We start from the raw sequence: 27272 nt of genomic DNA, 5'->3' as shown, positions 1-27272 counted from the left end.
CCCGGAACACACCGAAACCGAATGTACAAATAAAACCATGATACCCCAAAAAAGCAGGCACTCCAGGCACGGAGCGTGGCTGGCAGGTCGGTATCGGTCGTGTCGACGTCCTTGCTGAAGCGATTCAGCACCCGGCCGAGCGGTGTCACGTCAAAAAACGTTGATAACGGTGCCCGGAGGACATTCTGAAGCAACTGCTTATGTAAGATGCGGGATGCGCTCAGCGCTCCAATGTACAGGGCCAACGTGGATAGAAGTACCGAAAATACTATGACCGGAAATACACATAATATACACATATTTACACGGATAAACATAAAATGCGGGATGGAAACAGATACTGAATTGTTACAAACCTAACAACTGATTATGTGTAACAACTTACAATTTAAAAAATAAACGTATGCTCTCAATGGAAGCCCGATGGATTAGTGGTACAGATATTAGCAGAACAACATGCACAAAACTAAGAATATCTATCGCAAAGCTATCGTGCACACACACGCACACCAGTGTCGTTCTCATACCCTCCTAACAGCTTTACTTCGAATAAGAAAGAATATCCTAGAATTCAAGAGGCGAAAAATAAACATACAATAAATAGGATTCCTTTGTAACACAATATACTTGTTATGTGAATTGTCATCGTTGAAATATTGAAAAAGGAGACATAATCATAATTTACCGTTATGGCCCTAAGTCAAAAAGTTAAAATAGTTGAATTTGAAAGAAGAATATTCGAAAAATGAATAGAAACACTCTAAAAAACACATTGTTAATATTTCATTTTAAAACGAAAATTTCAGGCTCAAATTATGTTTTCACTTTTGTGACAAGATCAGCTTCTTTTCATAAGATGGAAAATCCTTTGGAGTGTATGTTCAAATTTGCATTTTCCTTATTTTTGAACACGTCCTACCATGCCAAAGGGCGATTAGTATCTCCTTCTGACAATGTGGCAATTTTCCTGAAGGTTCTTGTTTTAGCCACATAATTTGGGTGAGTACTTTTAGCAAATATGCCAAAGAAAATCTGTATGGAAATTTGACAAAATGTTTGTTCTATTTCACCTCTCGATAGATGTAGCTTTGGTAATTACACACCCAACCAGCAGGAGCTACACTAACATACAATTCTGTATAATAATATTACCAAATCTATATATTATTTTGTGATTTGAATACAAATATTGCATTGAAAACATAAAAATGGTGGCAATACTTGCATAAAAACTTATAATGTTTAAATAAGAAGCTAACTAAGATTTTCTACAAAATTTGTATTGTCCTTAGACGGAATTGTAAGAATATCAGACACTCTCCGTTTAAGGTTAATTATGTTCAAGTTCAAATTTAGACGAAAAAAATAGTTTTCATTTTAAACGTAGGTACCTACCGATAGAACGATGACAATCCTCTACCAAGTATTCTACACAGTATTACATGCTTATCAATTTTATTTATAGAGAAGTAAATTTATCATGCTCACAGAGTACTTGAGAGTGATGGATCCTGCAAAGGGTCTAGATACGATTCAATAATGACGAAGAATGGTTCAGTATTGATTTATTTTATCAAATAATAGGTCGGTAACGGCAGGAATTATTCGACGCAATCTATTACAGTTAGGAGGGGGGACAAATTTTGTTATCTACTTCGGTCTCCACCCTTTCAAAATGTTGTGGCCAAATTAAATGAGATGGGAATTTAAATTTTAATCAAAAAAATTAATATTTCGAACTTTCCTAGAAAATTCTTCAAGGAAATAGAGTTTTTGGATTTTACCAATTTATTCAATTAATTTTTATTTCCTGCGCCCTTCATTATCAAAAAACCAATGGGACAAAATAAGAAATCAATATTTGTTCCGGCTTCACTAGAGAATTTATTATGCTAACTAAATATAATTGGTGGAAGTGCCGTGTTCGGCGAGCTGAAGCGCAAAAGCCAGCCGAAAATACCTGTCCATAACTTCCTAATTCAATCACAAATAATGTGTCGAACACGAGATTTAATTAATGATTATTTGAATTGACCAGTAAATCAGTGAACGTTGAAATTTTCACGAGTGTTATGTCTGTTTCTCTGTGATACCTCAAGCACGTTTTGGCAGTGCTTTGCCTTCTTCATTGTAAATATCAAGAAGTCTATGTTGAAGCCTAACTTTAACTTCCACAAAGAATATGATTATCGAAAATAAAAGTTCAAAAAAGTGTGTCTACAAAATCTTTTACAGATACACACACATACATACATACACACATAACAGCAAGGATGTTAACGATCATTCAATAATTTGCGTTCGATCATTTAGTAGTTTGTCAATAACACATTACAGAAGCTGAATTTCAAAATATGTTGTATGGTGAACTTCTAGTGCGAATGTTTTTCTAAAACTCTGCCTAATGGTTCGTTGTTTGAATTCCATTAGTAACGGAGTTATAGCTATAGTTTCAGTAACTTAGACTAAATGATAACAAAATTCCAATCATTTAGTCTAAGTTACTGCAACTAGCGCTCTAACTCCGTTATTAGTTGAATTCTAATAACGAATTATTAGACAAAGTTGTAGAAAAACCTTCGTACTAGAAGTCCACCATACAACATATTTTGAAATTCAGCTTCTGGAATGTGTTATTGACAAACTACTAAATGATCGAACGCAAATTACTGAATGATCGTTAACATCCTTGCATAACAGACATCACCTCAATTCGTCGTGCTGAGTCAATAAATTGATATATAACACTATGGGTCTCCGAGCCTTCTATCAAAAGTTCGGTTTCGGAGTGATCACATACTGCTAGGTATTAGTATACGAGAAAGGCAAAAATGTCATTTCTTGTTTTTGATGTACCTTCTAGTCATTGTCCAAAGATGGTCTGGTAGTCTAGAATACAGTGTTGACACGATTTTGTCACTTCCCGATTTTGTCTACCCCAGATTTTATCACGTTTCGACCTGTTGTTATCACATTTTTAACCCGATTTTGTCACCCTATAAATTAAAAAAAAAATGGTCGTTCGTTTTTTTTGTATATAAAACAGCAAACAACAATGATTTCCATGAAATAAACCAATAAACCAACAGTTTGTGGTTTATTATGAATCATTAATAAGTATCTGACAAAGCTTTTATAAGAGTAATTCTCGCTATATGCACGAGGTTCTCAAAAATGCTCAAATTTATGTTCATTCGAAAGCTTTCGGCGAGTATATGAAGGATTCGAGTTCTCAGAAATATGGACCCCTCGATAATTATACACGAAATCACTTTTATGGCCCCTCGATTTTTGTCAATTCTTGACTCATCAAAACTGTCATAACTCCAACATTTCTCAACTGATTTCAGAGGTCAGCATATCGTTGGAGAGAGGAAGACCCGAATTGAATTTGGCCGCCATCTTGGATTTATTTTTGAAAAACTATTTTTACGCTAGGTTCGCAATCACCGATTTTAAATATTAAAACATCGTTGAAAAGCTTAGCCAATATTGCGCTTTGTGTCCAAAAATCTCATGTGTATAATTTCTCTTTCAAAAGTTATGTACGATTTATCATATTATTTTTTAAAGGCTCATCTAACCAACGAGCGTTATATTATGGTTTATATAACTTCTGAACTTATTTTTCCTTACATGTCATTAATGAATAAGGCGAGAATATTGAAAAGAGGCCTTGATTTTTTTTATTGGCTCAAAAGTTTTAAGCCTTCCGAACAAAATACTGTTGTAGATGTGATCTTCATTTTCAAACATATTTGGCGTAAAATAGTGTATAAAATCAAGGAACTGACGTCGTAGTATCATATTAACCATGAAATAACGCTAGTTGATTAGATGGGCCTTTAAAAATAACATAAATAAATAAATAAGTAAATCGTACATAAATTTTGTTAGAGTAATTATACACCTGAATTTTTTGGACACAAAGCATAATAAGGCTAAGTTTTCCAATGATGTTTTAATATTCGAAATCGGTGATTGCAAACCTGGCGGAAAAATAGTTTGCAAAATGAAATCCAAGATGGCTTCCAAATTCAATATGGCTGCTTCTATTTTTATTATTGCAAATTGAGGATACACTCTTTCTCTGTTCAACGATGTACTGATCTCTAAGATCGGTTGAGAAATGTTGGAGTTATGATAGTTTTGTGAAGTGACTTTGTGTATAACTAACGACGGGTCCATCTTTCTGAAGAATTGACCTCGGATCCTTAATATACTCGCCGAAAGCTTTCGAATGAACATAAATTTAGGAATTTTTAGAAACCTCGTGCAAATAATGGCCCGGTCTCAGCGTGAATTACTCAATTTTTTTTTTTATTTGTCACATTTTATATTTTATCACCCCAAAATTCATCAGGCGGGTTGATAAAATCTGAATATTACTGTAATCAACATCCTGAATACATCGAGATAGAGATATCGAGAAAACCATTGAGGGATGTTGATTCTCGTGCAATAATTGGTGGTGAAACTGAAAAAAATCAAATGGGCTTCGTGGCCGTGCGGTTTGTTTGCGGCGTCAATCTTCTAATTAGACGCATGTGTTGTAGAGTGTAGGTTGGATTCCCGCCCCGGTAATCAGAAAACTTTTCGTAAAGCAAAAAATTCTGCGCTGGTCCACTGGGGGAGGTTGTGTAAATATCATGTCCGCTGTCTCTTGCTAGATATCAATTGTTCAGTCTGTGCGACCTGGTCTGGTCGAAGACGGTGATTCTGTTTCTTTGGATAGCTTAAATTATATTCGGTTTTGCTCTGGACAACATAGAATCTACGACCATCATAGGTATAGAAAGCTGAAAAGGGTTATGTGGGGTGTTGTTGTTTTATATTTTCTTGGGTAAATATTTATTCAACCGAAAAAATGTGCAACGTTTGATTTAATAGTTAACAAGGCACAATATAAATCAATTTCATTCCGGACGCAATTCACTTGCTGGCTCAAACAATCAGGTTCCATTCACGCATATACATTAGAGTGGGGCAAAAGTTGTATGGAAACGCAAACTTCATCCAATAAAACTATGGCAAACGCAAACTTTATCCAAAACATTCAAAATTTTGATAGCAAGAAATTTCAAAGTTCCAAAAATGTTCTAAGAAAAAAATCTCAATTTTTTGGAATAACATCAGATCTCGACGTTTCATGCATTTTTAAGGCATTTGGCATCAAAAACAAAAGTTCGATTTTCGACTTTTCTTTTTCATGGGTAAAAATTTCAAAACTTTGATGAATTTTAGGCACCCCTAAATCATGTCCGATTGAGCTCAAATTTAGCATGGGATCATATTTTGGGGTAATACAACTTGTGAGTACCGTGATGTGCCCAAATTTCGCGCGCGCCCTAACTTCGCGCATTATAAAATTTTTTTTTTTTTTTTAAATTGTTAGGTACCAGCCAAAATTGAAAAATTGGGAGGATTACAAAATATTATTGTTGTTGATTGTTTTTCACGAGAGAATTCGAAAAACGAACTTGGTTTAGTACACTAAATCAAAAAATATTTCAGTTTGATCATCCCTTTGGCCGCCATATTTGTTTGTGCTATACAGAGACGAAGAACATGACCTGAATAAATAAATGATTTTACTGTACAAAAGTGGCCACTTTTTGAAAATATTTGTATTCATTATGCTTTGTTCTTCTTCTTCTTCTTCATTGGCATTACATCCCCCACTGGGACATTGCCGCCTCGCAGCTTAGTGTTCATTAAGCACTTTCACAGTTATTAACTGCGAGGTTTCTAAGCCAAGTTACCATTTCTGCATTCGTATATCATGAGGCTAACACGATGATACTTCTATGCCCAGGGAAGTCGAGACAATTTCCAAACCGAAAATTGCCTAGACCGGCATCGGGAATCGAAGCCAGCCACCCTCAGCATGGTTTTGCTTTGTAGCAGCGCATCTTACCGCACGGCTAAGGAGGGCCCCATTATGCTCTGTTGGATATGTTTATTCGTCATTACGGTGTCAGGCCATTAGGCCGAAGGCCGTTAGGCCGAAGGCCATTTGGCCGAAGGTCATTAGGCCGAATGGTCATTAGGCCGAATGGCCGTTAAGCCGAATTAGTAGAAAGATGCGAAAAGTGAAAAGTGAGAAGTTCTTTCTTTACCTTACCCCTTCTTCTTCTCCCTTCTTCCTTCTCCCTTCTTCGTTCTCCCTTCTTGCATCTTCCTTCATCTGTCTTATTCCTTCTTCCTTCTTCCTTCTTCCTTCTTCCCTCTTTCTTCTTCCTTCTTCTTTCTTTCTTCTTCCTTCTTCCTCCTTCCTTCTTCCTTCTTCCTTTTTTTTTCTTCCTTCTTTCTTTTTCCTTCTTCCTTCTTCTTTCTTCTTTCTTCCTCCTTCCTTCTTCCTTCTTCCTTCTTCCTTATTCCATCCTCCTTCTCCCTTCTTTCTTCTTCCTCCTTCCTTCTTCTTTCTTCCTTTTTCCTTCTTCCTTCTTCCTTTTTCCTTCTTCCTTTTTCCTTCTTCCTTTTTCTTTCTTCCTTCTTCCTTGTTCCTTTTCCTTCTTCCTTCTTCCTTTTACTTTCTTTTTCTTCCTTGTTCCGTCTTCCTTCTTCCTTCCTTCTTTTTCCTTCTTCCTTCTTCCTTCTTCCTTCATCACTCTTCCTTATTCCTTACTCTTATTCTTCTTATTCTTTTTCCTACTTCCTTCTTCCTTCTTCCTTCTTCCTTCTTCCTTCTTCCTTATTCCTTATTTCTTCTTTCTTCTTCCTTCTTGCTTATTCCTTCATCCTTATCCCTTCTTCCTTATTCCTTCTTCCTTATTCCTTCTTCCTTATTCCTTCTTCTACATCCTTCTTCCTTCTTTCTTCCTCCTACTTCCTTCTTCCTTCTTCTTTCTTCTCCATTCTACTTCTTCCTCACTTCGCACTACTCACATCTCACTCCCTAGTTCTCATTCGGCCTAATGGCCATTCGGCCTAATGACCGTTCGGCCTAATGGCCTTCGACCTAATGGCCTTCGGCCTAATGACCTTCGGCCTAATGACCCAGCATCGTCATTACTATTGAAAAGTGTGAAAATTTACAATGATATGGAAATGCTAATATCATCTTCCAAACTTAGACGCCCATGTTCATGATAGAATTAGAGGCGAAAGTATAGAATTGATAGTTCCGTTAGGATACGGCAGGCATGAAGAATGTTTTTATAGAAGTCGATTTGAAAGCGAGCGGAGGGCAATATTTGTGATGGCACATATCACACGACCTTCCTTCTGCCAAGCTCCCGTATGAAGGGGGAGGGAAGAATATCAGTGTGGAAGCTGATATATCTCCACTGGCCTTCCACACTGATATTGATATATTAGGAACCATCCTATTTTCATGCGCGAAATAAGGAACATACAATGATCTTAGATTCATACCACAATTTTTTTTATATAGCAGCAAAATTTGCAAGTAACATTTTTTGGGAACCCAGAATCATTATACCACGTGATGCAGTAGCAAATGTTCCCAACGTTGTTGTCAGACCTTAAGTGCGCGAAATTAGGGTACTTCACGGTAATGTCGTTTTTTGAAATTCGATGACACATTTATTTCCATACATTCCAGTGGTACCCTAGTACATATTAACAACCCATAACCATTCGTTCTTACAAATAGTTTCAATAAATCTATTTATTAAGTAGAAGCATAAGTACTAGAATGCTAATGGCGCTGTTAGCATTAAACAAGTTTTCACTGTACATACTTCTGTATAGAGCGATTCCAAGCAACAGCATCAAAATTTAAGAAAATTTTTAATTCATGATTTTCTATTGAGTTGAAACTTTGCACAGTTTTTCAATTTCATCTAAATCGTCATTTTTCGATATCAAATCTTCATATTGAGTCACGACTAACTTTCCAAAAGGGTGTATGTGAAAATGGTTCAAAAATATTTAAAAGCTGCACAGCAAAAACGGAATGTTCGATTGTTTATGATTTTTTCAGCAAAGTTAGACAACTAAATGGTGATTCTTAAGAAAATGTGCACAGTAAAAAATTTTTTTGCCTTTTAAAAATATCATTTTGTCACAAAAACTCAAATATCTCAAAACCCTATCTTTTTCGAACGTAATTTTTTAGGGAAAACGGTCCATTATATTAGCTATCTACCATAAAATTTGGTGATGGTAAACTAATAAACAAAAAAGTTATGACATTTCAAACATTTCACAATTTTCACATATAGTAAACAAAAAAAAATTCCGTGTATTTTTTTTTTTTCAAGAATCGCAGTTTGATGCTGATTTTATTGTTAAGGGCCTTGCGTGAGTTAAACAAGTTGTTTGTATGATATTCCATATTTATGTATTATTTATATATTTATGTTCAGTGAGATGGAGATCGGAAAAGTTCCCCTATTATGCTAATTATATTCAATAATCCCGTGCACATTTTTATACCAAGAATTCCGTAGAGATTTCATGTGAAAGAGATTTTCTATTTTACAAAAATTCATCTATTTCTACAATTTTTTTTTGAGAACTCTCAGAAGCATGAAATAAAAGTTCTGCAGGATTCGCTAATTTTTTTTCCTTGCTACCTCTCCTGATAAAGGTAGCCTCAACACATCGGGAAAAAATTCCGCCGGATTCCGGGCCCCGTGCATTTTCAATTTTCAAGCATCTCAGAATTGCTCAAGGTACTTCCGGGGGAATTTATGTACGAAACTTGCAGAGTTCCTGAAGGAAACTTCGAGTAAGTTCCTGTATTCCAGAAGTATTCCCTGAAGGAATTATTGTAGGAATTTCCAAATTAATTCCTGAAGCAACTTCCAGAGAAAATCCTGGAACTGTATTCAAAGATATTCCTAGAAGAATTTTCAAAGGAATTCATCTCGAAAGGATCCCTTGGAAAACATATGGAGGAATGCCTGAAAATTCAAGAAAGAATTACTGAAAGAATGTCTGAAGTAATTTCTGGCAGAATTCCCGAAGAAAATTCTGAAACGCACGAAAGAGTTTTTGCAAGAATTTCAAAAGAAATTCTGCATAAGAAATAATTCTATTCGGTGTTCCTCAATTATATTTTCCTGACATTTCCTAGCGGATTTTGTGAACGGGTTTCAAGGGGAATTCCCAAACCACATAATTCCATCCACCGACCTAATTTAGGACACAAAATGTGAGGAAAACCTGAATGAACTTATGACAATATGAACTTCCCTAACAATTATTTTTAAAACTGAATCTAGACAACAGTACTGGATTAATTTCATTTAAAACTACAATTACAAATATCACAAAATTCCGAAAAAAAAAAAGATTTTCAATGCGCATTTTATTTTAATAAACAGACAGTTTCGTTTCTCCCTTCTGCTTGTTTATTCCGCCCAGTCCCACCCACCCACGTGGTTTTGACAGTTGAAGTACATTTGTATTGGTGAACCCGGTGCGAAACCGTGTAACAACACAGTGCGAACCCGACAGCTTTGGGGTTGGAACTAGTGCTAACCTAGTTCCAACCTGAGCGAAAAAAAAAAGTTTTGACAGCACTTAGGTTGGAACTGGTTCCAACCTAGGTTGGAACTTTTTAAAAACGAATTCGACATAAATACGACCGCTTATTGTGTGTAGAGATAGAGAATAGGGGGATTCAGTTAACGGCGTAGGTTGCTGTGTATCTGTTTATGGAAATGTTTCATAGGCGATTTGAAATATGTCCCTAGTGATTGAGTGTGAAACATTTCTATAATCAGATACGCAGCAACCTACGCCGTTAAGTGTATACCCCTAATGTTTTGTTTTATCAACTACTACCTACATTACATTAGTTGGACACTTTAAGTACCGATACTTTGGCTGATAGGCCGCGGCAAACTAGATGTTGGTACCATGCGATTTGTAGCGACATTAGCAATCTTATACTTTGAATCAACTATTTATTATGAGCAAACCCAAAATATAAAATAAATTAATTACATTACAAAATTTGTCGAAAAATAAAAAGGGAATGTAATTTAGGAGGTATGTTGTAGTACATACTGTAATAGATAGGTAGATGTTGGTTGGCGTTTATTTAATATCCTTTTATGTCTAAAATTTTCAATAAACCAAGGCATACTCGATGAGCTCCAACGTTTTCTACCTTTTGAATGTCAAATTGAAAAGAACAAAACCTGCCATTACCGAGCGCAAACTACTGAAAATGATTTTTTTTTGAATAGGTATTTGACAAAAGGTGAAATTTACTAGAGAAACATAATAAGATCATCATTGCAAGCCAATATTTCATTTTGTTTCTCTTTGTAATAACACATTCAGAATAAGGACCTTTGTTATGATTATTTCTGACAAAAATATGTTCAATTCATAGGAATAGTTTAATGAGGAATATAAGAAGAATGAACAGCTTTGTTCTATTACTATTAGGGTTTTTTCAGGACATAGAAATATCTATTTGGACAGAACCCAAAATGTTTGCTCCCAGCGTTCATAACTAGACCGCTTTATCTAAACTACTAACAGTAGATTTCTAGTCACAAATTCAATAAAATGCGACTGAATACTTCTGGTTGCGGACGGGTACTGCCAATATAAATCTCCTTTGCGTTCAAATCTTACTACAAAATTCTTCATGAAGCCTGTCTATGTTAGATATCGGACACCCATCTTCCAATGCTATTTAAAAAAATGTACGAATCACTAAGCCCATTTACATGACAGTTGAATCTATTCGCTCTATATGCTGCATTCAGCATGTTCTAACTCTTGTCCAAATTATTGAAATGGCGAAAAATCAATCGGATGTTTTCCAAGTGTCCAGACGGGCTTTATACCGAATAATGTTGTAGGTAGGCGAGTTTCAGAACATTTGATTATTCAAAAGCTATTTTGACCATAAAATAACAAGGCTGTAAATTCCCTGAAATGTATTCCACGCATTCAAAAACATGAAAAGCATTTATTCACAATTGTGAATGGCGAAAGAAGAGAAAAAATATAAGTTCTAGAAGGAACTGTTAATAAATCACAATAAACGAGAAAGACCATTGCAGAATCCATCACCCTAGCTCGAGTAAAAAGAAATAGGTTGAAGACAGGTTGAATAGGTTACCGCAAACATCATCATGAGACACGAGCGCACCACCTGGGGCAGGGTGTTATCGATGACATCCACATCCTTGGAGAACCGGTTCAACACTCGCCCCAGGGGTGTCGTGTCGAACAGCTCCATCGGCCAACGTAGTACGTATCGCAATAGCATGATGTGCATCTCCCGGGATGCCTTGAGCGCACCAAGTGCGAATGATATCGAGGTGGCAAAGGTGGCGAAAACTGTGATGGTTATTGGTTGAAGAAGTGCAATATGTTAAGTATTTTGTTTTCCTATTCAGGATATCTATTTTATAAACTAGTGAATATTGCGTAAAGCATATATGCTACTGTGCAAACCAAAAGCTATTGTTAGTACTACCCAAAGTAAAAAAGTGTTATCAGATAAATAAACCAAATTAAGAATAAAATTGTAGCATGCAGTACTGTGTCAGAGTGTTCCAGTGAAATAAAAACCGGTAAAATAATAAAACAATAAAATAAAATAAAATATTAGTAAAAAGAGTGCAAAATTACCGATAAAAACATAGTCAGAAAAGAGCGCATAAGCTGCGGCAAGACATTGTCCACCGTATCCACGTCTTTCGAGAACCGGTTCAGAACACGGCCGAGCGGAGTGGTATCGAATGTTGCCATCGGCCACCTGAGAACATACGTGAGTAAGGCTTCATGCATGGCTTTGGCCGCCAGTAGAGCGCCCAGTGCAAATGTTAGTGAGCCAACAAACTGTGCTAGAACTAAAGTGGGAGAAACCTAGTTAAAGGAGTGCTAGTATTGGGATAGGAGTTTTAGTGTTTTGATATGTAGAAAAACGGTAATCATTTCAGTGTGGATCACAGTTATTATTATTATTATTGTCTTTATTATTGAAACGGACAGCGCAAAGCTAACCCGTCTCACTTGGAGAACAGTTGAAATGATCACCATGTATGGAACTGAAATAGCTATGTTACAATAATTCAAATTAGTAAAAACAACAAAAAACAGAAAAGTGATTCATTAGCAACATATATCTTACCTTGTCCAGCACCGAAGGCGCCGTAAACTCCCAAATACATGTCCCGAACGCTGGTATCATTTTCTGCTGATTCGTCCGTAGACCACTTTGATAGCCATAGATTGGACCCAATCGAAAAACCTTGGAATATCATATTCAGGAATACGGTGGCTACCGAGAGCGTTAATCCAATGCTTTTCAGGTAGTGTTTGTAGACTTCCCATTTTACCTAGAAAAAGAAATCAAGGATAATGAAAAATCACAAGGCGAATAATCAATATTCAAGTGATGGAATTAAATGGGAAGGTACAAACTCGTCTTATGCCAAGCAATATTTTTGGGTAATCATTTTACGCAGTGTCGTTATGTTTAAAATAATGAAAATGATTAGGAATAACAAATAAATATTGATGCATTAAAAGAAAAAAATAGATTCAAAGAAATATGAGAAGAATTACGTTAACTTAAGAAAATAATAATAATAAGTGTACTAAGTAAAATTAATTTTACTTACACTTCCGGTTTCAGATTTTTCCTGTTCAATGAGTTTATTTTTCTGTGGCTCTTCGGGTACCTTCTTCTCTGGGGTTCTTCGCCTCAGACTACTCTGGCTGCCGCTGATGTCGGAATTTTTCCGCGAAAACGACTCATTTTCCGACGACGTACTGCCACTTCTCGATCGTTTACTGATGGCACGTTCAAACTTATGCTTAAGTTCTTCGCTGCTAACGTTCGATTCCAGCTGCGCCTTGATCTCATCGATATCCTCTTCTTCCTCATTCACGTCCTGTAGATGCTGGATTAGGAAATCTGCAAACGCTCCCTTCTTCTCCATCAACTCCTGGTACGAACCAGACTCAGATATTTCGCCATCCTTCATGACATAGATGACATTTGTGTTCGGTAAATACGTAATACCATGCGTCACCAGTACTCGAGTTTTCTTCGCCAGCAGTCCGTTTTCTCCGATGACCTGTTCGAAAATATGCTTTCCGACGTGAGAATCTACTGCACTTAGCGGGTCATCCAAAAAGTATACATCCGCATCACTGTAAACTGCTCGGGCCAACGAAACACGTTGCTTCTGCCCTCCTGACAAGTTAATGCCCTTCTCTCCGATTTCTGTCTGATCTCCGCCGGGTAGCATTTCGATATCCGGCTTCAGCGCACAGGCAGCTATCACCTTGTTGTACAGTTTGGTATCCAAGGCCTTACCGAAGATAATATTGTCCTGCAGTGTGGCATTCTGGATCCACGCTTGCTGGCTGACGTAGGCAATCTTCCCTATCGTATTGACTCGGCCGGAAATTTTATCCATCTCACCCAGGAACGCGGACAGCACAGAGCTCTTGCCGGATCCGACTGTACCAACGATGGCAGCCAGTTCGTTCTTCTGCACCTTGATGTTGATGTTGCGTAGAGTGGTTTCGTCCTCGCCCCATGAGAACACGCCATCTTCAATAACCAGAGGGCAAGCTGGAAAAAAAGGAAAAATTAATTAGATATGGTTGGCCGATGAGGGCTGTTTACAAATCTTACATTCTTTTGGGTCGTGGGTTACATTGTCCGGGTTGAGTTCTTCCTGGTTAAGGAATTTGTTGATACGCTTCACGGACACGCTGGTCTGTTAGTAAAAAAATGCAAGAAATTTGTGCTGAATAAATTGCTCAATTTAAAGATAAGTTAAATCTTTGAGTTGCGAAGCAAGTTATGAGTTACATACACCCAGGTTTTTTTTACACGGTTTGGTTTTAGTCGTTTAAGACCTTCAGCATCAATGAAACAATGAGTTAACTCCACGAAAAAATTCACAAAAAATCAAAGAAAATTCAGGGGGTATTTAGAAAGCTGTGAAGAATCAGGTTACCCGAGAAATTAATGAATTCCAACCGTGTAAAAAAAAACCTGGGTGTATTATATACGTCTGGTCCATTTAACTATCTATTTGGTTTAACCTAAAAGTCTTGTACGTTAAAACTTAATGCCTGTTATACTATGTCTTGATTTAAATTGTCATATTATCTGATTAACAATCATCGTTCTCAGTACACAAAATTAGAAAAGCAAAAGCAGTGGTGTTATAAACTCCTGTTGGGAATCCGAATTGGTTTTGGGTTCTTCACTTACTTGCACCATGTTAGAGATGAGCATAGGTAACATCGAGAGCGGAAACCGAAGGATGTTGAAGAGTGCGAGTGAAACGAAAGCTGTGGTAGCATTCAGGACGTTATTCTCATCCACCATGACATAGGTTGCGAAGGTAACTAATGATACCTGTGCGGGATGCGGTTTACATTCGACCGGTGATAATAGTGATGATGATAATTGATTTGATTAATAGGTGAAGAAAAACAATGAAACGAACGAAACGGTTAGTTAGAATTTTCAACATTATTTTAAGGGGGGAGCTCTCTTCCTCTGTTAGCACGTGCGTCTAATATAACTAGGAAACATCAAAAAGATAACCAGAGATTGTATAGTTTACCTCTACCATGTAGACGATCAACATGGGTAGGAGCACCAGGGGAAGTTTTAGGATATCGAACAATGTGAGGCACACGAATGCTTTCACGGGGGTCAACACATTTTTTTCGTCGGACAGGACATACACAGCGAAGGTGATAAGTGAAACCTTTTGTAGATGAATATAAATATGAAATCATTTCAAATATTTAGGCGTACTCAAGATTTTAAAGCATGTGGCTATGCTTGATCATAAGGCAGCAGGAGATTAGGTTAAACGGTCAATGAACAACATTTAAAATGCAATAAAAATAAAGACCTTTACATTTTTACCAAAAACTGAACAGCTGAAAACCTGAGGAAAAGTTTTTTTATCAACATACAATAAAAAAGCACTAAAAACGTCAGAACTAAAAGCCAAAGTTTTTTACGTTGGATTACGTCCTTCGGGAAAATAGGGGGGTCATGCTACTGATTAAATTTTGAGACCGCCACGAAAAGTGGTCAGGAAGTATGGGCAAATAACTCAGCCGTCTTCCAACCAACTTTGAAAATTTTGGCATAAATCGGTCGACAAGCTCTTTGAGATTATTCTCAACTTAAAAAAACAATGGATTTAAGGCGCTAAACTATTGAAAAATTGAATTTTGCCAGGAAATGAAAATTGGTAAACAAACCAAACATCGCAAGAACAGACAACAACATCGTGTAAATTACAGGCTTGTCTTTAATTCTCAGTTCAATCAACACTTCACAGTGAGTGGACACGAGGGCTGCACAGCAGCTAACGCAACAATGACGCCGGTCCCGCATCGGTCCCAGTGGAAAGAGAATCATCGAGCGGTCTTTGTAAGCCTAAGCAGCACTCAAGTAAAGTTTCCACGCAATGTTCGGGCTATCGCTTGGTGATTGTTAGTGATTATTTAGGCACATTGGAAAAGAAAATCGGTTCTTTTCAGGACCAATTTTTTATGCGAAGAAAGGGTTGATTGCAAAAATGGCTTCGGTTGCAAATCCGCGGCATCAGTGGCAATGCTGTAAATTCATTCAGAATGATCGTATTAGCCGTATTAGCAGAAAATCATCGAATGGCCGTCGAACAACAGCAGCAATCAAGTGAAATTCGTATGCAAGGTTCAGATTATCGTTTGATTGCTGTTGGTGAGTAAAAAGGCACATTGTTGAAACAAGCCTTCTGTAGCACCCTGATTTGATGATTTAATTTGATTTTTTCTCTCTCTCTGATTTTGATTGTATTGCTGTTAGTGATTGTAATAGCGAATTACTGAAAATAAATCACTTCTTCTCAGAACCACCATTCTACAGAAGAGAAGGTTGATTCGAGACAAAAAGATGCCGTCGGTAGGTAGCAGAAAGATGCCGTCGGTAGCAAACTCGTGAGCACTTCGGACGGAGACGCCGCAATTTTTTACGCATTATGGCGTTTGTGTGCAGTTGTACCATGCAGGAAAGCCATACGCAACCGTAGGCCAGAAGACGGTCTTGTATAGTTATAACTTAACGCCGGGATCCAGGCGAGACCGTCTTTTTACGAGCGGGTATAGAGTTTACGTTAGTTCGTCACATTTTTGTTTACATGTGGCCATGTGACAACCAAAATTTAGCTTCTTATCCAGAATCACACCAAGGTAGCCAACATTTGAAGACCACGGAACTTCTACACCATTGCAGCATACTGTTTCTGCCGTAAATATTGTGGACATCGGCGACGTGTAAAGAAGATCACCTTCCATCTTTTTGGTGCTTCTGAATCGAATCAAGCACACGATTGAAGTTTATCAATGACTACATTTGGGTCGCGATGTTACTTACTTACTTACTTACTTATGGATTCTGTACACCTCCGGTGGTGCAAAGGGCCGACTTGAGCGTTGCCCGGCTATCGCGTTAACCTGTTGCCAGGTTAGATTTCGGTCGACTTCTTTTATTTCTTTATTGAGGCTTCGCCGCCATGAGCCTCTGGGTCTGCCTCTGCTGCAATGTCCCGCTGGGTTCCAGTCTAATGCTTGTTTACAGATTTCGTTTCCGCCCCTACGTAGAGTGTGGCCGACCCAGCCCCACTTCCGATCCCGAATTTCTGTTGCTATCGGCCTCTGGTGACAACGACGATGGAGCTCATTGTTTGAGATCCAGTTGTGAGGCCACCAGCCGTTGACTGTTCTCCACTGATACACACCATGTTTCGCTAGCGTATAACAGCACAGATTTCACTGTGATATGGAAATGCTAATATCATCTTCCAAACTTGGACGTACATGTTCATGATAGCATTAGAGGCGAAAGTATAGAATTGATAGTTCCGTTAGGATACGGCAGGCATGAAAGAATGTTTTCATAGAAGTCGATTTGAAAGCGAGCGGAGGGCAATATTTGTGATGGCACATATCACACGACCTTCCTTCTGCCAAGCTCCCGTATGAAGGGGGAGGGAAGAATATCAGTGTGGAAGCTGATATATCTCCACTGGCAGAAAGGAAGGTGGTTTGACTTGCTCATATGCCATCGCGTGCGGAAGGATTTGCTATCGACGAGTACTGTCTCCAAATTTCTAATATGACATCAGCATTTAGTCGAATAGGATTTTTATTGCACAGTTCTGTTTTCTCATTGCGTCCGTCTCGTCGCAACCAACTTGGCTGCCTCGGAGAGAACAAAGCAGAGAAAGGCACTGCTGCTGTGCCGTCGACCAATAACAGCTGAATTGATGGATGCCCCCACCAAGGGTAGTACACTAAATTAATGATTTCGTGTGTGTTACTTCTACGTGAAGTTAAACGATTTACAATGATATGGAAATGCTAATATCATCTTCCAAACTTGGACGTACATGTTCATGATAGCATTAGAGGCGAAAGTATAGAATTGATAGTTCCGTTAGGATACGGCAGGCATGAAGAATGTTTTTATAGAAGTCGATTTGAAAGCGAGCGGAGGGCAATATGTGCAATAAAAATCCTATTCGACTAAATGCTGATGTCATATTAGAAATTTGGAGACAGTACTCGTCGATAGCAAATCCTTCCGCACGCGATGGCATATGAGCAAGTCAAACCACCTTCCTTTCTGCCAGTGGAGATATATCAGCTTCCACACTGATATTCTTCCCTCCCCCTTCATACGGGAGCTTGGCAGAAGGAAGGTCGTGTGATATGTGCCATCACAAATATTGCCCTCCGCTCGCTTTCAAATCGACTTCTATAAAAACATTCTTCATGCCTGCCGTATCCTAACGGAACTATCAATTCTATACTTTCGCCTCTAATGCTATCATGAACATGTACACAGGATTTTGTTTTTACACGATTTTTTTTCGCTCGTATTTTTGATCGTGTGACTTCAATTTGCCACCAAACTCTTCGCAACATGCTTCAAAAAATCCAGAATAAATCAAAGAAAAATCACATGATAATTAATATACGTTAAACATTTAGGGTGAGTGGAAAATTGAGAAAATGTAAATCGTGTAAAAACAAAATCCAGTGTACGTCCAAGTTTGGAAGATGATATTAGCATTTCCATATCATTGTAAATCGTTTAACTTCACGTAGAAGTAACACACACGAAATCATTAATTTAGTTAACAGATTTCACGTTAGAGTTGAAAATTCGTATTTTGGTGCGTTCACTTATCTGCCTCTTCTTCCAGATATTTCTTAAACTCGCAAAGGCAGCCCTTGCTTTCTTGATCCGTGCGCCTATGCCGATCTTGGTACCGCCGTCTGACGCCATTTGGTTACCAAGATATTGGAAGCTTTCAACATTCTCCACTGGTTGCCCGGCTACTGTGAAACTGGAAGGAGTCACCGTGTTTACATCCAACGATTTGGTTTTGTTGACGTTGATGACTAAAGCTTACTCTGTCGTTGTGCTTACTCTGCATATCAGAGCGCCGTTGCGCGAGGAGTGCAACGTCATCCGCCAATTTGAAGTCGTTTAGGTGCTCCATGGTTATAGGCTGCCATAACAGCCCGCGGTTTGGTTCACGGTCAATCGCATCTACCAGAATCTCATCGATTACGATGAGGAACAGTAACGGTGATAGAATACATCCTTGCCTCACGCCAGCTACGACCCGGATAGGGTCGGATAGGACCCCATTGTGCAGCACTCTACACGAAAAGGCCTCGTACTGTGCTTCGATGAGGCCGATGATTTTCTCAGGAACCCCCTTGCGTCTCAGGGCGCCCCACATATTCTCGTGATTGAGACGGTCGAAAGCTGTTTCGCAGTCAATGAATACCAAGTAAAGGGACTCTTGGAATTCGTTGACCTGCTCCAGAATGATGCGGAGCGTGACAATATGGTCCACACAGGATCTTCCGGCACGGAATCCGGCTTGCTGCCGCCGGAGAGTCGCATCGATCTTCTCCTGAATCCGGGCTAAGATAATTTTGCACAGAACCCTGAGAACGGTACATATCAACATAATGCCTCGCCAGTTGTCGCATACAGTCAGGTCACCCTTTTTGGGCACTTTCACATAAGATAGTTACAAGGCTAGACTGTGTTGCATGAGAAGAGCATCTCTACCAGGCACTATCCAACAGTCAATATCACAGTACATTCAAGGTTAATTGCCTATGTTCCGGGTATTAAGCCACCCGGAGTGGCAAAAAATTACTATGTCTGAATCTCGATTATGCATATGCACAACATGTAATTGATTTAGTTCGGAAAAGGTATTGGAGGGTAATGCTCAATGAAGATAGGGTTGTGTGAGGTTGTGCCAGTTGGTCGTCAGATCCCAACCCGACCACATAAGCGAAGAGAGATCGCCACTCCTAGCTTGCGACTGTTTTAGGATGGACACCTAGTGAAGAAAGGTATAGAGAACTCTACGAACCTGTATAGGCGCCACGGAAGGTTTTTCAATTGTTAGTGTGACAGGTAAACAGTAGGAATCGTTTTGGGAGAACAAGAAACACATGAAGAACTAAGACATACATAATAAGAAAGGGATGAACCTGCGACCGAACCCACAACTTCCTCCTTATAGGCAGAAGCGGTATAGCCACTAGAGCACCGAGCTTGTCTCCGACAGTTCTGGTGTTGAGAAATCGATGCGCGTTTAACCTATACTGCCGCTGAAAGGCTTAACCGTTCCATATGTAAATATTTAATCAGGACTTGAAAAGTTCTCGCAGACAGAATACTCACATAACTTGAGAAATTTTCTACGATTTTCATTGCAAATATTGCTTTTCCAAAATTAGGTGGGAAGGCATGACATACATCTTGGAATTCTTACGATTATCGAATATTTTCACAAGCTTTCAGCAGATGTCAAGAATTACAGAAATTTGTATAAATCATCAATGGGTTCAATCAATTATTGCTAACTGCTAGGATTTAAAAAATAACTAATAATAACAAAGCAAATTACCAAGAAATCGCATGATTCTCAAAAAAGCTTTTCGGGAGCTCAGAATCCTGTAAGGTCCAGATTTTAAGCGGGATTTGGGAAGATTGTGGTTACTCAGATTTCAATAAATTTTGTTAAGACTCTAATTAAATTTGAAATAACCATTTGCTAACACGCAGATTCTTGCCAGCCTTGACTTCATCCTACCATAATCATGGGTAGGACAATGCTTTGGCTGTCCCACCCAAGAAAATCCATGCGTAGGACATGTCCTACTTGTCCCACCCACTCCCGGCGCCACTGGTTTTAAACATGCAGAGAATTTTTTTTAAGAGAACCACGCATCCTTTCCTAGGAAGATGCTTTAATAGCCAATTTTGGGTACAATCATGGCCGGGGGCTTTTTTTGCTTTGAGATTGGGCACGATTTTAACAATTTCCTTTGGTCGCACCAGCCAGTTGTTATAGTTATCAGGTAATGACTGGTTGATTTGATCAACGGACAACAACACTTTTGGTAAGCAATTTTGGTTTTTCCTTGGGAAATGCGTGTAGGGTATTGCCATTTCGTAATGGAGGGCTGTACTTACAGGTTTTCCATTGCTTTGGTGTTGATATCGGCACGGGGCATTGACCCCAACCTTTCGCTTTCATTGCGGATACGGATCGAGAGTGATGCAACTATTTGTTTGAGGGTCCCTGGTTCACATCCACTGCCGCCGGCGCGGCGTCGATTCCAAAGTTGGATTAGTAATTTAGTCTCTTTGGAGATGCGAGCTGTATCGTAGGGGCGAACAATCGTTTGTGGTACAGCCGCTTCTTCTGCATCCAAGAGTGCGTCTTTGCCGTAAACAAGAGCAGCATCAATGCCGTTTGCGTCCTGTATATCAGCAAACATCGGGTGATTGGGATTCAATTTGTCACTAGCTAGCAGAGTGTCACAGCCACATCTGCGACGTTGATTTCAAATGTAACAAGCAAGTGATCTGAAGAGAGTTCGTTCAGGGTGGATGATTTAGTCATGTCGACAATGTTGTTGGAAAGGACGAGGTCCAGCGTGGATGGTTGCCTCCTACCGGTTGGATGATAAGTTGGCGAACCCGGAAAGTTGATGCTGAAATTCGAACGACCAATTTAAGCACCGCCGGGCACCAGCAAAATAGGCGGCGATGGTGCATTATCTCACTTCCTGCAACCGTTGATATCAGTACACCGGCAGCTTCGATCAGTTTCGTCGAAATATCAATTTGTTTGAAATGTATCCCCTTTCGTATGGCTAGTAGCACACCACCACCTCTTCCAACATCATCACTAGGGGCCCGGTCGAGTCGGACACAGCAGAAACGTGGGTGATGAAAAGATACATTAGGCCGTAACCATGTTTTCGTGATTACCGCTACGTCGATGTTATATCGGAGAAACAAGTCGAACAATTCCATTTGCTTATTATGAATGCTCGCTTAACTTTTCAAAAGGACCTAAGTAACATTTTTTTCATGAATTAATTTGAATGCAATCAACAGAACAACATGAAAGCTCTTGATAGCAACAGGGTTTGCAGAAATCGCTCTCAATAGATAACGACACAACGATAAAAGAGAGGCAAAAACTGTTCTGAATTATAACAAATTTATCAAACTTGTATACAAGTGCGAAAAAACAGAATCAGATAGGAAGCCCCCACAGAAAAATGGTGATTCTCGTTTTGTTTTCGCTCATTTCGTGTTGGTTACTGCACAGCTGTGTAGAACAAGTTGAAATGCATCGTCAGAGCCAGTGCTCCCCGCATTTGGAGCTTTCTAAAAGAAATTTATCTTGGGGTAGCCTCCCGAATCAGTTCTCTATCATGACAGCTTGCGAAAAAAGTCTCTCGCGGTATGCTACATATCGTACATATATACAGTAGAGTGGGGCGTCATGGTCATTTTTTCAAATCAATGGTTTTTCGAAGCCATTCTCGGTCCTGAACAACTGTGCAGAATTTAAGACCGATTGGTTGCTTCCTCGCTTTCCGCATCGCGTTTGAAGTTTGTATGGAAATTAGTATGGGGGAACGTATATTTTTGCATTTTTACTACTAGAGGTTTCAGTTCATCGTAAACCAAGTGGAACATTGCGTTAAAGTATAACCCAAAGGATTAGTTGATCTTATAGTGCTTTAGAGCTAATGTGAGCTATCCGGAATTATTTCACAATGAAAAAAAATCCGACAAGAAGGAAGATGGGTTTTGCCTTTTGATAACCATAGGTTGTTCGGTAGTGCTGGCAGAAACATTGATTTCTCGCATATGGTTACAACAATCAATTTTCGAAACGTAATAACATTTTTTGTAGACCTTCCAGCTGCGTACCTTCTTCGGCAAAGTCTTTCGGTATCTTCCAGGCTATATGCTAACGTATTGAGTCACGTGATTGATGATAAATTGAAGCCGCTAAGAACAAAAATGTTGAAAAGTACGTTTTCACATACTAATCTCCATGTAAATTTAAAACGCGATGCGGCATGCGAGATCGCAACCAATCGAGCCCATATTTTGCACAGTTGATTGGGGTCCCAAAATGGTTCAGAAAAACCTTTATCTCCCTTGATCGGACGAATTTTGCGTTTTTCCATACAACTGCGCCCCACTCTAATATACAGAGATGATAAGTGAGAGACTTGTTCATTCTCTTTAGGATTCAATCCCTGAATAGCAGTATTCAAATTAATTCATGAAAAAAATGTTACTTAGGTCCTTTTGAAAAGTTAAGCGAGAATGGTTCTACCATTCCAGTTGGATATACGTAAAGGCAGTCGATAAGCCATTATAAACATACTTCATAATGAGCTCAGAGAGAGCTAAAATTGTTGCTCTTTATTGCGGCAGCCTTGCAATCGCCGAAACAGGTCCCTAGCGAGGCAAAAGATTTCGGTTACGGTGAAGAGATTCGGGTCTTGCGTATCTGTTGTGTGGGAACCCGTACAACTTGGGAGAAGGAGAGTCGGTAGTTCACGCAAGAGATATTTTTTTGGCCTTGAACATTAGAAGTATTCACGAGTTGTCTTGGCATCGCAGCTGACGATGCATTTTTTGGAAAGACGTCGTCGTTTCTCTTCTTGCTGCTTGATGTAATTCGAGAGACTGGGACAGCCACGGTAATTAGCAGTATTGTTACCACTGCAGTTGGCGCAGCGGATCTCGCTACGTGTGGCTACGGCTTGTTCAAATTGGCCTTAGCCGGGAGCTTACATTTTTCGGTAAAATGTTTCTCGCCACACTTAACACAAAGGGGAGAGACGTTGCAATAGGGCATTCCATGCCCAAATTGTTGACAACGATGGCATTATACTGCGTCATCAGGTTTCCTGATAAAATATCTCCATTTTACCACCGTGATGAACAGTGCCTTGATTGCCTGCAATTCCGATAGCTTTACGGTACCTTTCTCGAAGTAGATACTAAGGGTTGATTCCTTTGGAATTCATTTCTTCATTCAACTCACCTATGTCAAATAGAGGCAGGCCCGATAGGATGTAACGCTTTTGCTGTTTATGCGACGGAGTGAATGTGAAGAACTCCGTAGTGTATCACGTAGCACTTTGATAGCATCGAAAATTGATTCATCTGCTGCAGTGAGTTGTATCCCGGATTTCACAACTTTCATTTGATAGCCTCTTTGCGGAACAGTGCCTGGGTTTAGAAGCTCACGGGTCCGAATTTGCTGCTACTTATGATTCGTTGTTTACATTTCCTTCCGGATCGGCATTAGAAAGTACGTCAAATTGATTTTGAGTGGCCACCGTAGGTAGACACGACTGGAGACGGATGTATCCATTAATCACGCCGAACAATTATGTTGGATTTAAAATCAGCCATATTTTCATGCGAGATAGGCTGAGAGTGGTCGAGAATGTAATACTGTTGTGGCAAGAACCAATAAAATCATGAAAAAACGATCCAAAAACCTTGGTCGCTATCGTACGCACTCGGAGGCCCTTCCCTTGTTGAGCCAACTGATGGCTGCCACTTTCATACAGAAAAGCCGCATGGTACGCCTGATGACTGCAGCTCAATCGCAACGATGAATTCGATAGGGGTCACAGCAGCCTGAGATCAGCGTCAGAAAACATATTCAGAATTTCAAAATTACATATTTTTACACTTTAGGTAATCCTACGTTCAGTTGGCGGTCGGAATCAACCTTCTAATTTTTTCATTGCTGCTGTTGCTGTTGTACACGAAAAGAAAAGATATTGATATACTGCTATGACCGTGTAACCCAATAACCATATACTGCATTAAAAAATTTGCCGATTTTAAAATAATAAAACAAAAATATATGTTCAGAGGAAGAGATTTTTACACCAAATCTAGATAACAGTAAAAGGAAAAAGATACATTACCAGGAAAGGGGCACACGACCAAATAAATGATGTTCCAGCATTCAGATAGGCAGCCGACTTAAGCACCTTAACTTCTTTGTCGCGAATCCGCAGAATTTGCTGTTCAAAACTTGGTTCCCAGGCGTAAAGTTTCAGGACCTAAAGAGAACAAGAATCGTCGTGAAATTCAACTGAATAGAATTCCAATTGACACACTCACCTTGATTCCGCTAAGCACTTCGTTCATCAGTTTGACTCGCTCATCTTTGTTCTTCATTTGCTTGATTTGTAGCGTTTTGATTTTATTGGCGATGACGCCATTCACGGGAATCAGGATAATCATCACCGCTAGACCAGCTAGCACCGAAGGTCCCAAAATTTCCCACAGGAAAAACAGCGCCAAAGCAATCTGCAGCGGAGCACTCCACAGCATGTTGATATACGTGGTCAAATCCATAAATCTCTGGGCATCTACGGCCATCAGATTGACTATTTCCCCCACAGTCGAACCCTTACGGGCGCTGTTAGAGATGATTAAGGCCTTTCTGTAGATGGCGCTGATCAGAGCTGTACGAATACGCAATCCAACGAAGAACATCCGGTTAAAATATTGGGCCAAGAATAGGGTTTGCGTTCCGGCTACGACAAACAATAAAAGTGCATAGAAGATGCCTTTCCACAGGGGTTCATCACTTCCGACGAAATTTATAATAAGCCTCAAAATTTGCGGTGATGCAAAAGTTAGAACATCTTGCCCTAGTTTCAAGAACGATCCGAATGCAAACGTTGGCCCAAACGCTTTTATGAGAGCTGGTAGAATTGACGCAATTTTCTTGGTTTTGATCGTTTTAAAATCTACACGGGCAGTTTGCTTCTTGAAGGTTGCGGTGCTGGTAACATCGTTAACGTCTCGAACGTTGTAAGTTTTCGCCAGAGTTTCGTTCCAATATTTCATGAACAATGGCGACACCTCCTTGGAAGCATCCTCCGGTTTCATGTTCCACAGATCTTCGTTCACCAGAGGTTTCTTGAACCCGGTCCATGCCAGCTTATCGAACCATCCGAAGACCAGCCGCGACGGAAAAGTGGCCGATAGCTCCGGGCAATCCTTGTCCGTTATTTCGTACTTCGCCTGTTGCGGTGGTTTGTCGATGATGAAGTTCAGAAGGAACATCAGGCACGAACCAACGAAGAAAATGACGAAACTAATAAAATGATATTCTGCCCAGGAATCTACTTCCTGTCGAGCCTGGTGGGCACGAGCTTCTGTTCGGCAACGTGGAATACTGCAGATGACAAGTAGACCCCAAAAGAGGAACATCAGTCCGGATGTTCGCATTCCATACAACTTGTTCAAGTATATGAGACCTGCTGCATAAGCCTGCAAAATAAATAAGTTATATGTCTCATATTTTATGTAAACGAATTCATGCAGAAGACGGATTGATACTTACAAAAGTAGCGATTTTTATCACTGGAGTGTAAAAGTAGACCGGCGCCACCGGTCCGTCCGTTGAGATCGCCTTGATAAGATCAACAACGGTTAGCGCAATCAATGTACTAACGACAGCAAGTTTAGTGATATTCAATGTACTCCAGGGCACATTGCGATTCCGGCTGTTTCGGAAATAGTAAAGCTCAATAAGGGAAAAGAACCAGAGGAATGCACAAGGCGTCCACACAAGCACCGTCTGCTGGAAACATGGCGTCAAGTCAGGATCTTCCGTATGCCAAGTTAGGTTCAGGTCCTAGAAAAATAAATAAATAAATAAATTCGAAGTCTGCGTCAAAGTTAAGAGTAGATTTTCATAATTTTTTTTCGGAGAGATGACACTATATGGCAAAAATCTGTTACATGTATCTTGGAACTGGACATGGACTACTGACTGATTCAAATATGAACAGATTAAAAAAAAAAGTTTTAAATGGGTCTCCAGATAATTGATTGCTTACGAAATATTGAAAATTATATTTACTTAAATTCCAGCTGTGATTTTATGTCAACGGAAAGCTGGATTCGGTTTTTACGTGAGGGATACGTACCGCGTAAATTTAAAAATCCGCGTAAAAATTACTTAATCAAAAATCGAATCGCGTGAAAAGGGATCCTATCGTATTATTATTCTCAAGCGTCTACATCTGAAGCCGATACAACATGCATTTTTTTTACTGAATTCCCTCAGTATCGCTTTAATATTTCGAAAACAATTTTGTTTGAACTTAATGTTTGAGACACCGAACACCATACCATCGACTGTAAAATAAAATCAAAACAAGCAGCACATAGCCGGTTTAAATACCGGCGAACAGCTGATTGCGCTTTCTGATTGGATCAGCCGAAGCCCAAACAATGCAATGAACGGTCACTCACGAACGATCCCGTTATGTTTTGACGCAAACACGAATGATGTTCGGAGTCCACCGCGAAGCAAGCTGTCAGACTCTGTCGTAAGCGACTTAACCTCAAAGTTCAATGACTTTTTGGCGTTCAAATTTATGCACTTAACCCGCAAATTCGAAGCTTATTTCAACAAATATGAATTCACAACCGCGTAAATTGACCACCTGCACTAATTTCACGTGTATCGACGCCACTTTTCAACGGAACTTACCCAAAATCTGGAACCGCAAAAATCGTCCATCGGATGGGCATCCATTTCTGCTTTCGATTGCGTTGTGTCACTTTCGGCAGAGCGACGAGTGAGTGCCACTCGGGTTTTTTCGGGCTGGGAGCAACAAGTGTGCGACAACACCAATCTCAACGTTCATTCGGCTGAGGATTCGGTTTGTTTACAATACAACAGTGACGTCACCACAATTACGCTGGTTGTTTGGTCCTGAAATGAATGAATGGGTCAATTATATTTCTTTTAATTGAACGATCAACATCATGTTATTGATCCAACGCCATTGTGAAAGAATTTCATATAAATATAGCGCGTAAATATACTTCATTAATTGCACGCATACCACATCGTAAAAGTAGCGTCGTTAGCATCGCGAGCGCAACG

At 39.4% G+C, this 27272-nt stretch overlaps 1 protein-coding gene across 18 annotated transcripts in view; it reads right to left on the bottom strand.

The window, feature by feature from the left end:
- LOC134212356 (multidrug resistance-associated protein 1) overlaps window positions 1-27272 on the bottom strand; it is a 70068-nt gene that overhangs the window by 25734 nt on the left and 17062 nt on the right. For 6 of the 18 annotated variants that reach the window (XM_062690120.1, XM_062690117.1, XM_062690119.1 and 3 more), the window contains exons 1-8: window positions 26874-27098; window positions 25716-26009; window positions 24482-25642; window positions 24283-24420; window positions 14180-14326; window positions 13592-13676; window positions 12567-13528; window positions 12074-12281 (exon numbers count right to left, since the gene is read on the bottom strand). In XM_062690120.1, coding sequence (XP_062546104.1) covers window positions 12074-12281; window positions 12567-13528; window positions 13592-13676; window positions 14180-14326; window positions 24283-24420; window positions 24482-25642; window positions 25716-26009; window positions 26874-26918 — 3040 coding nt within the window. In that variant the 5' untranslated portion in view covers window positions 26919-27098. Of the gene's footprint in view, window positions 1-44; window positions 269-11056; window positions 11278-11571; window positions 11793-12073; window positions 12282-12566; window positions 13529-13591; window positions 13677-14179; window positions 14327-14537; window positions 14685-24282; window positions 24421-24481; window positions 25643-25715; window positions 26010-26873; window positions 27099-27231; window positions 27247-27272 lie in introns of those variants that run through there. The other 12 variants (XM_062690121.1, XM_062690130.1, XM_062690114.1 and 9 more) reach the window with 7 other exon arrangements.

The sequence above is a fragment of the Armigeres subalbatus genome, chromosome 2, assembly GCF_024139115.2.
Source record: "Armigeres subalbatus isolate Guangzhou_Male chromosome 2, GZ_Asu_2, whole genome shotgun sequence".
Lineage (NCBI taxonomy): Eukaryota > Metazoa > Arthropoda > Insecta > Diptera > Culicidae > Armigeres > Armigeres subalbatus.
This window is presented reverse-complemented; position numbering and strand designations above follow the sequence as displayed.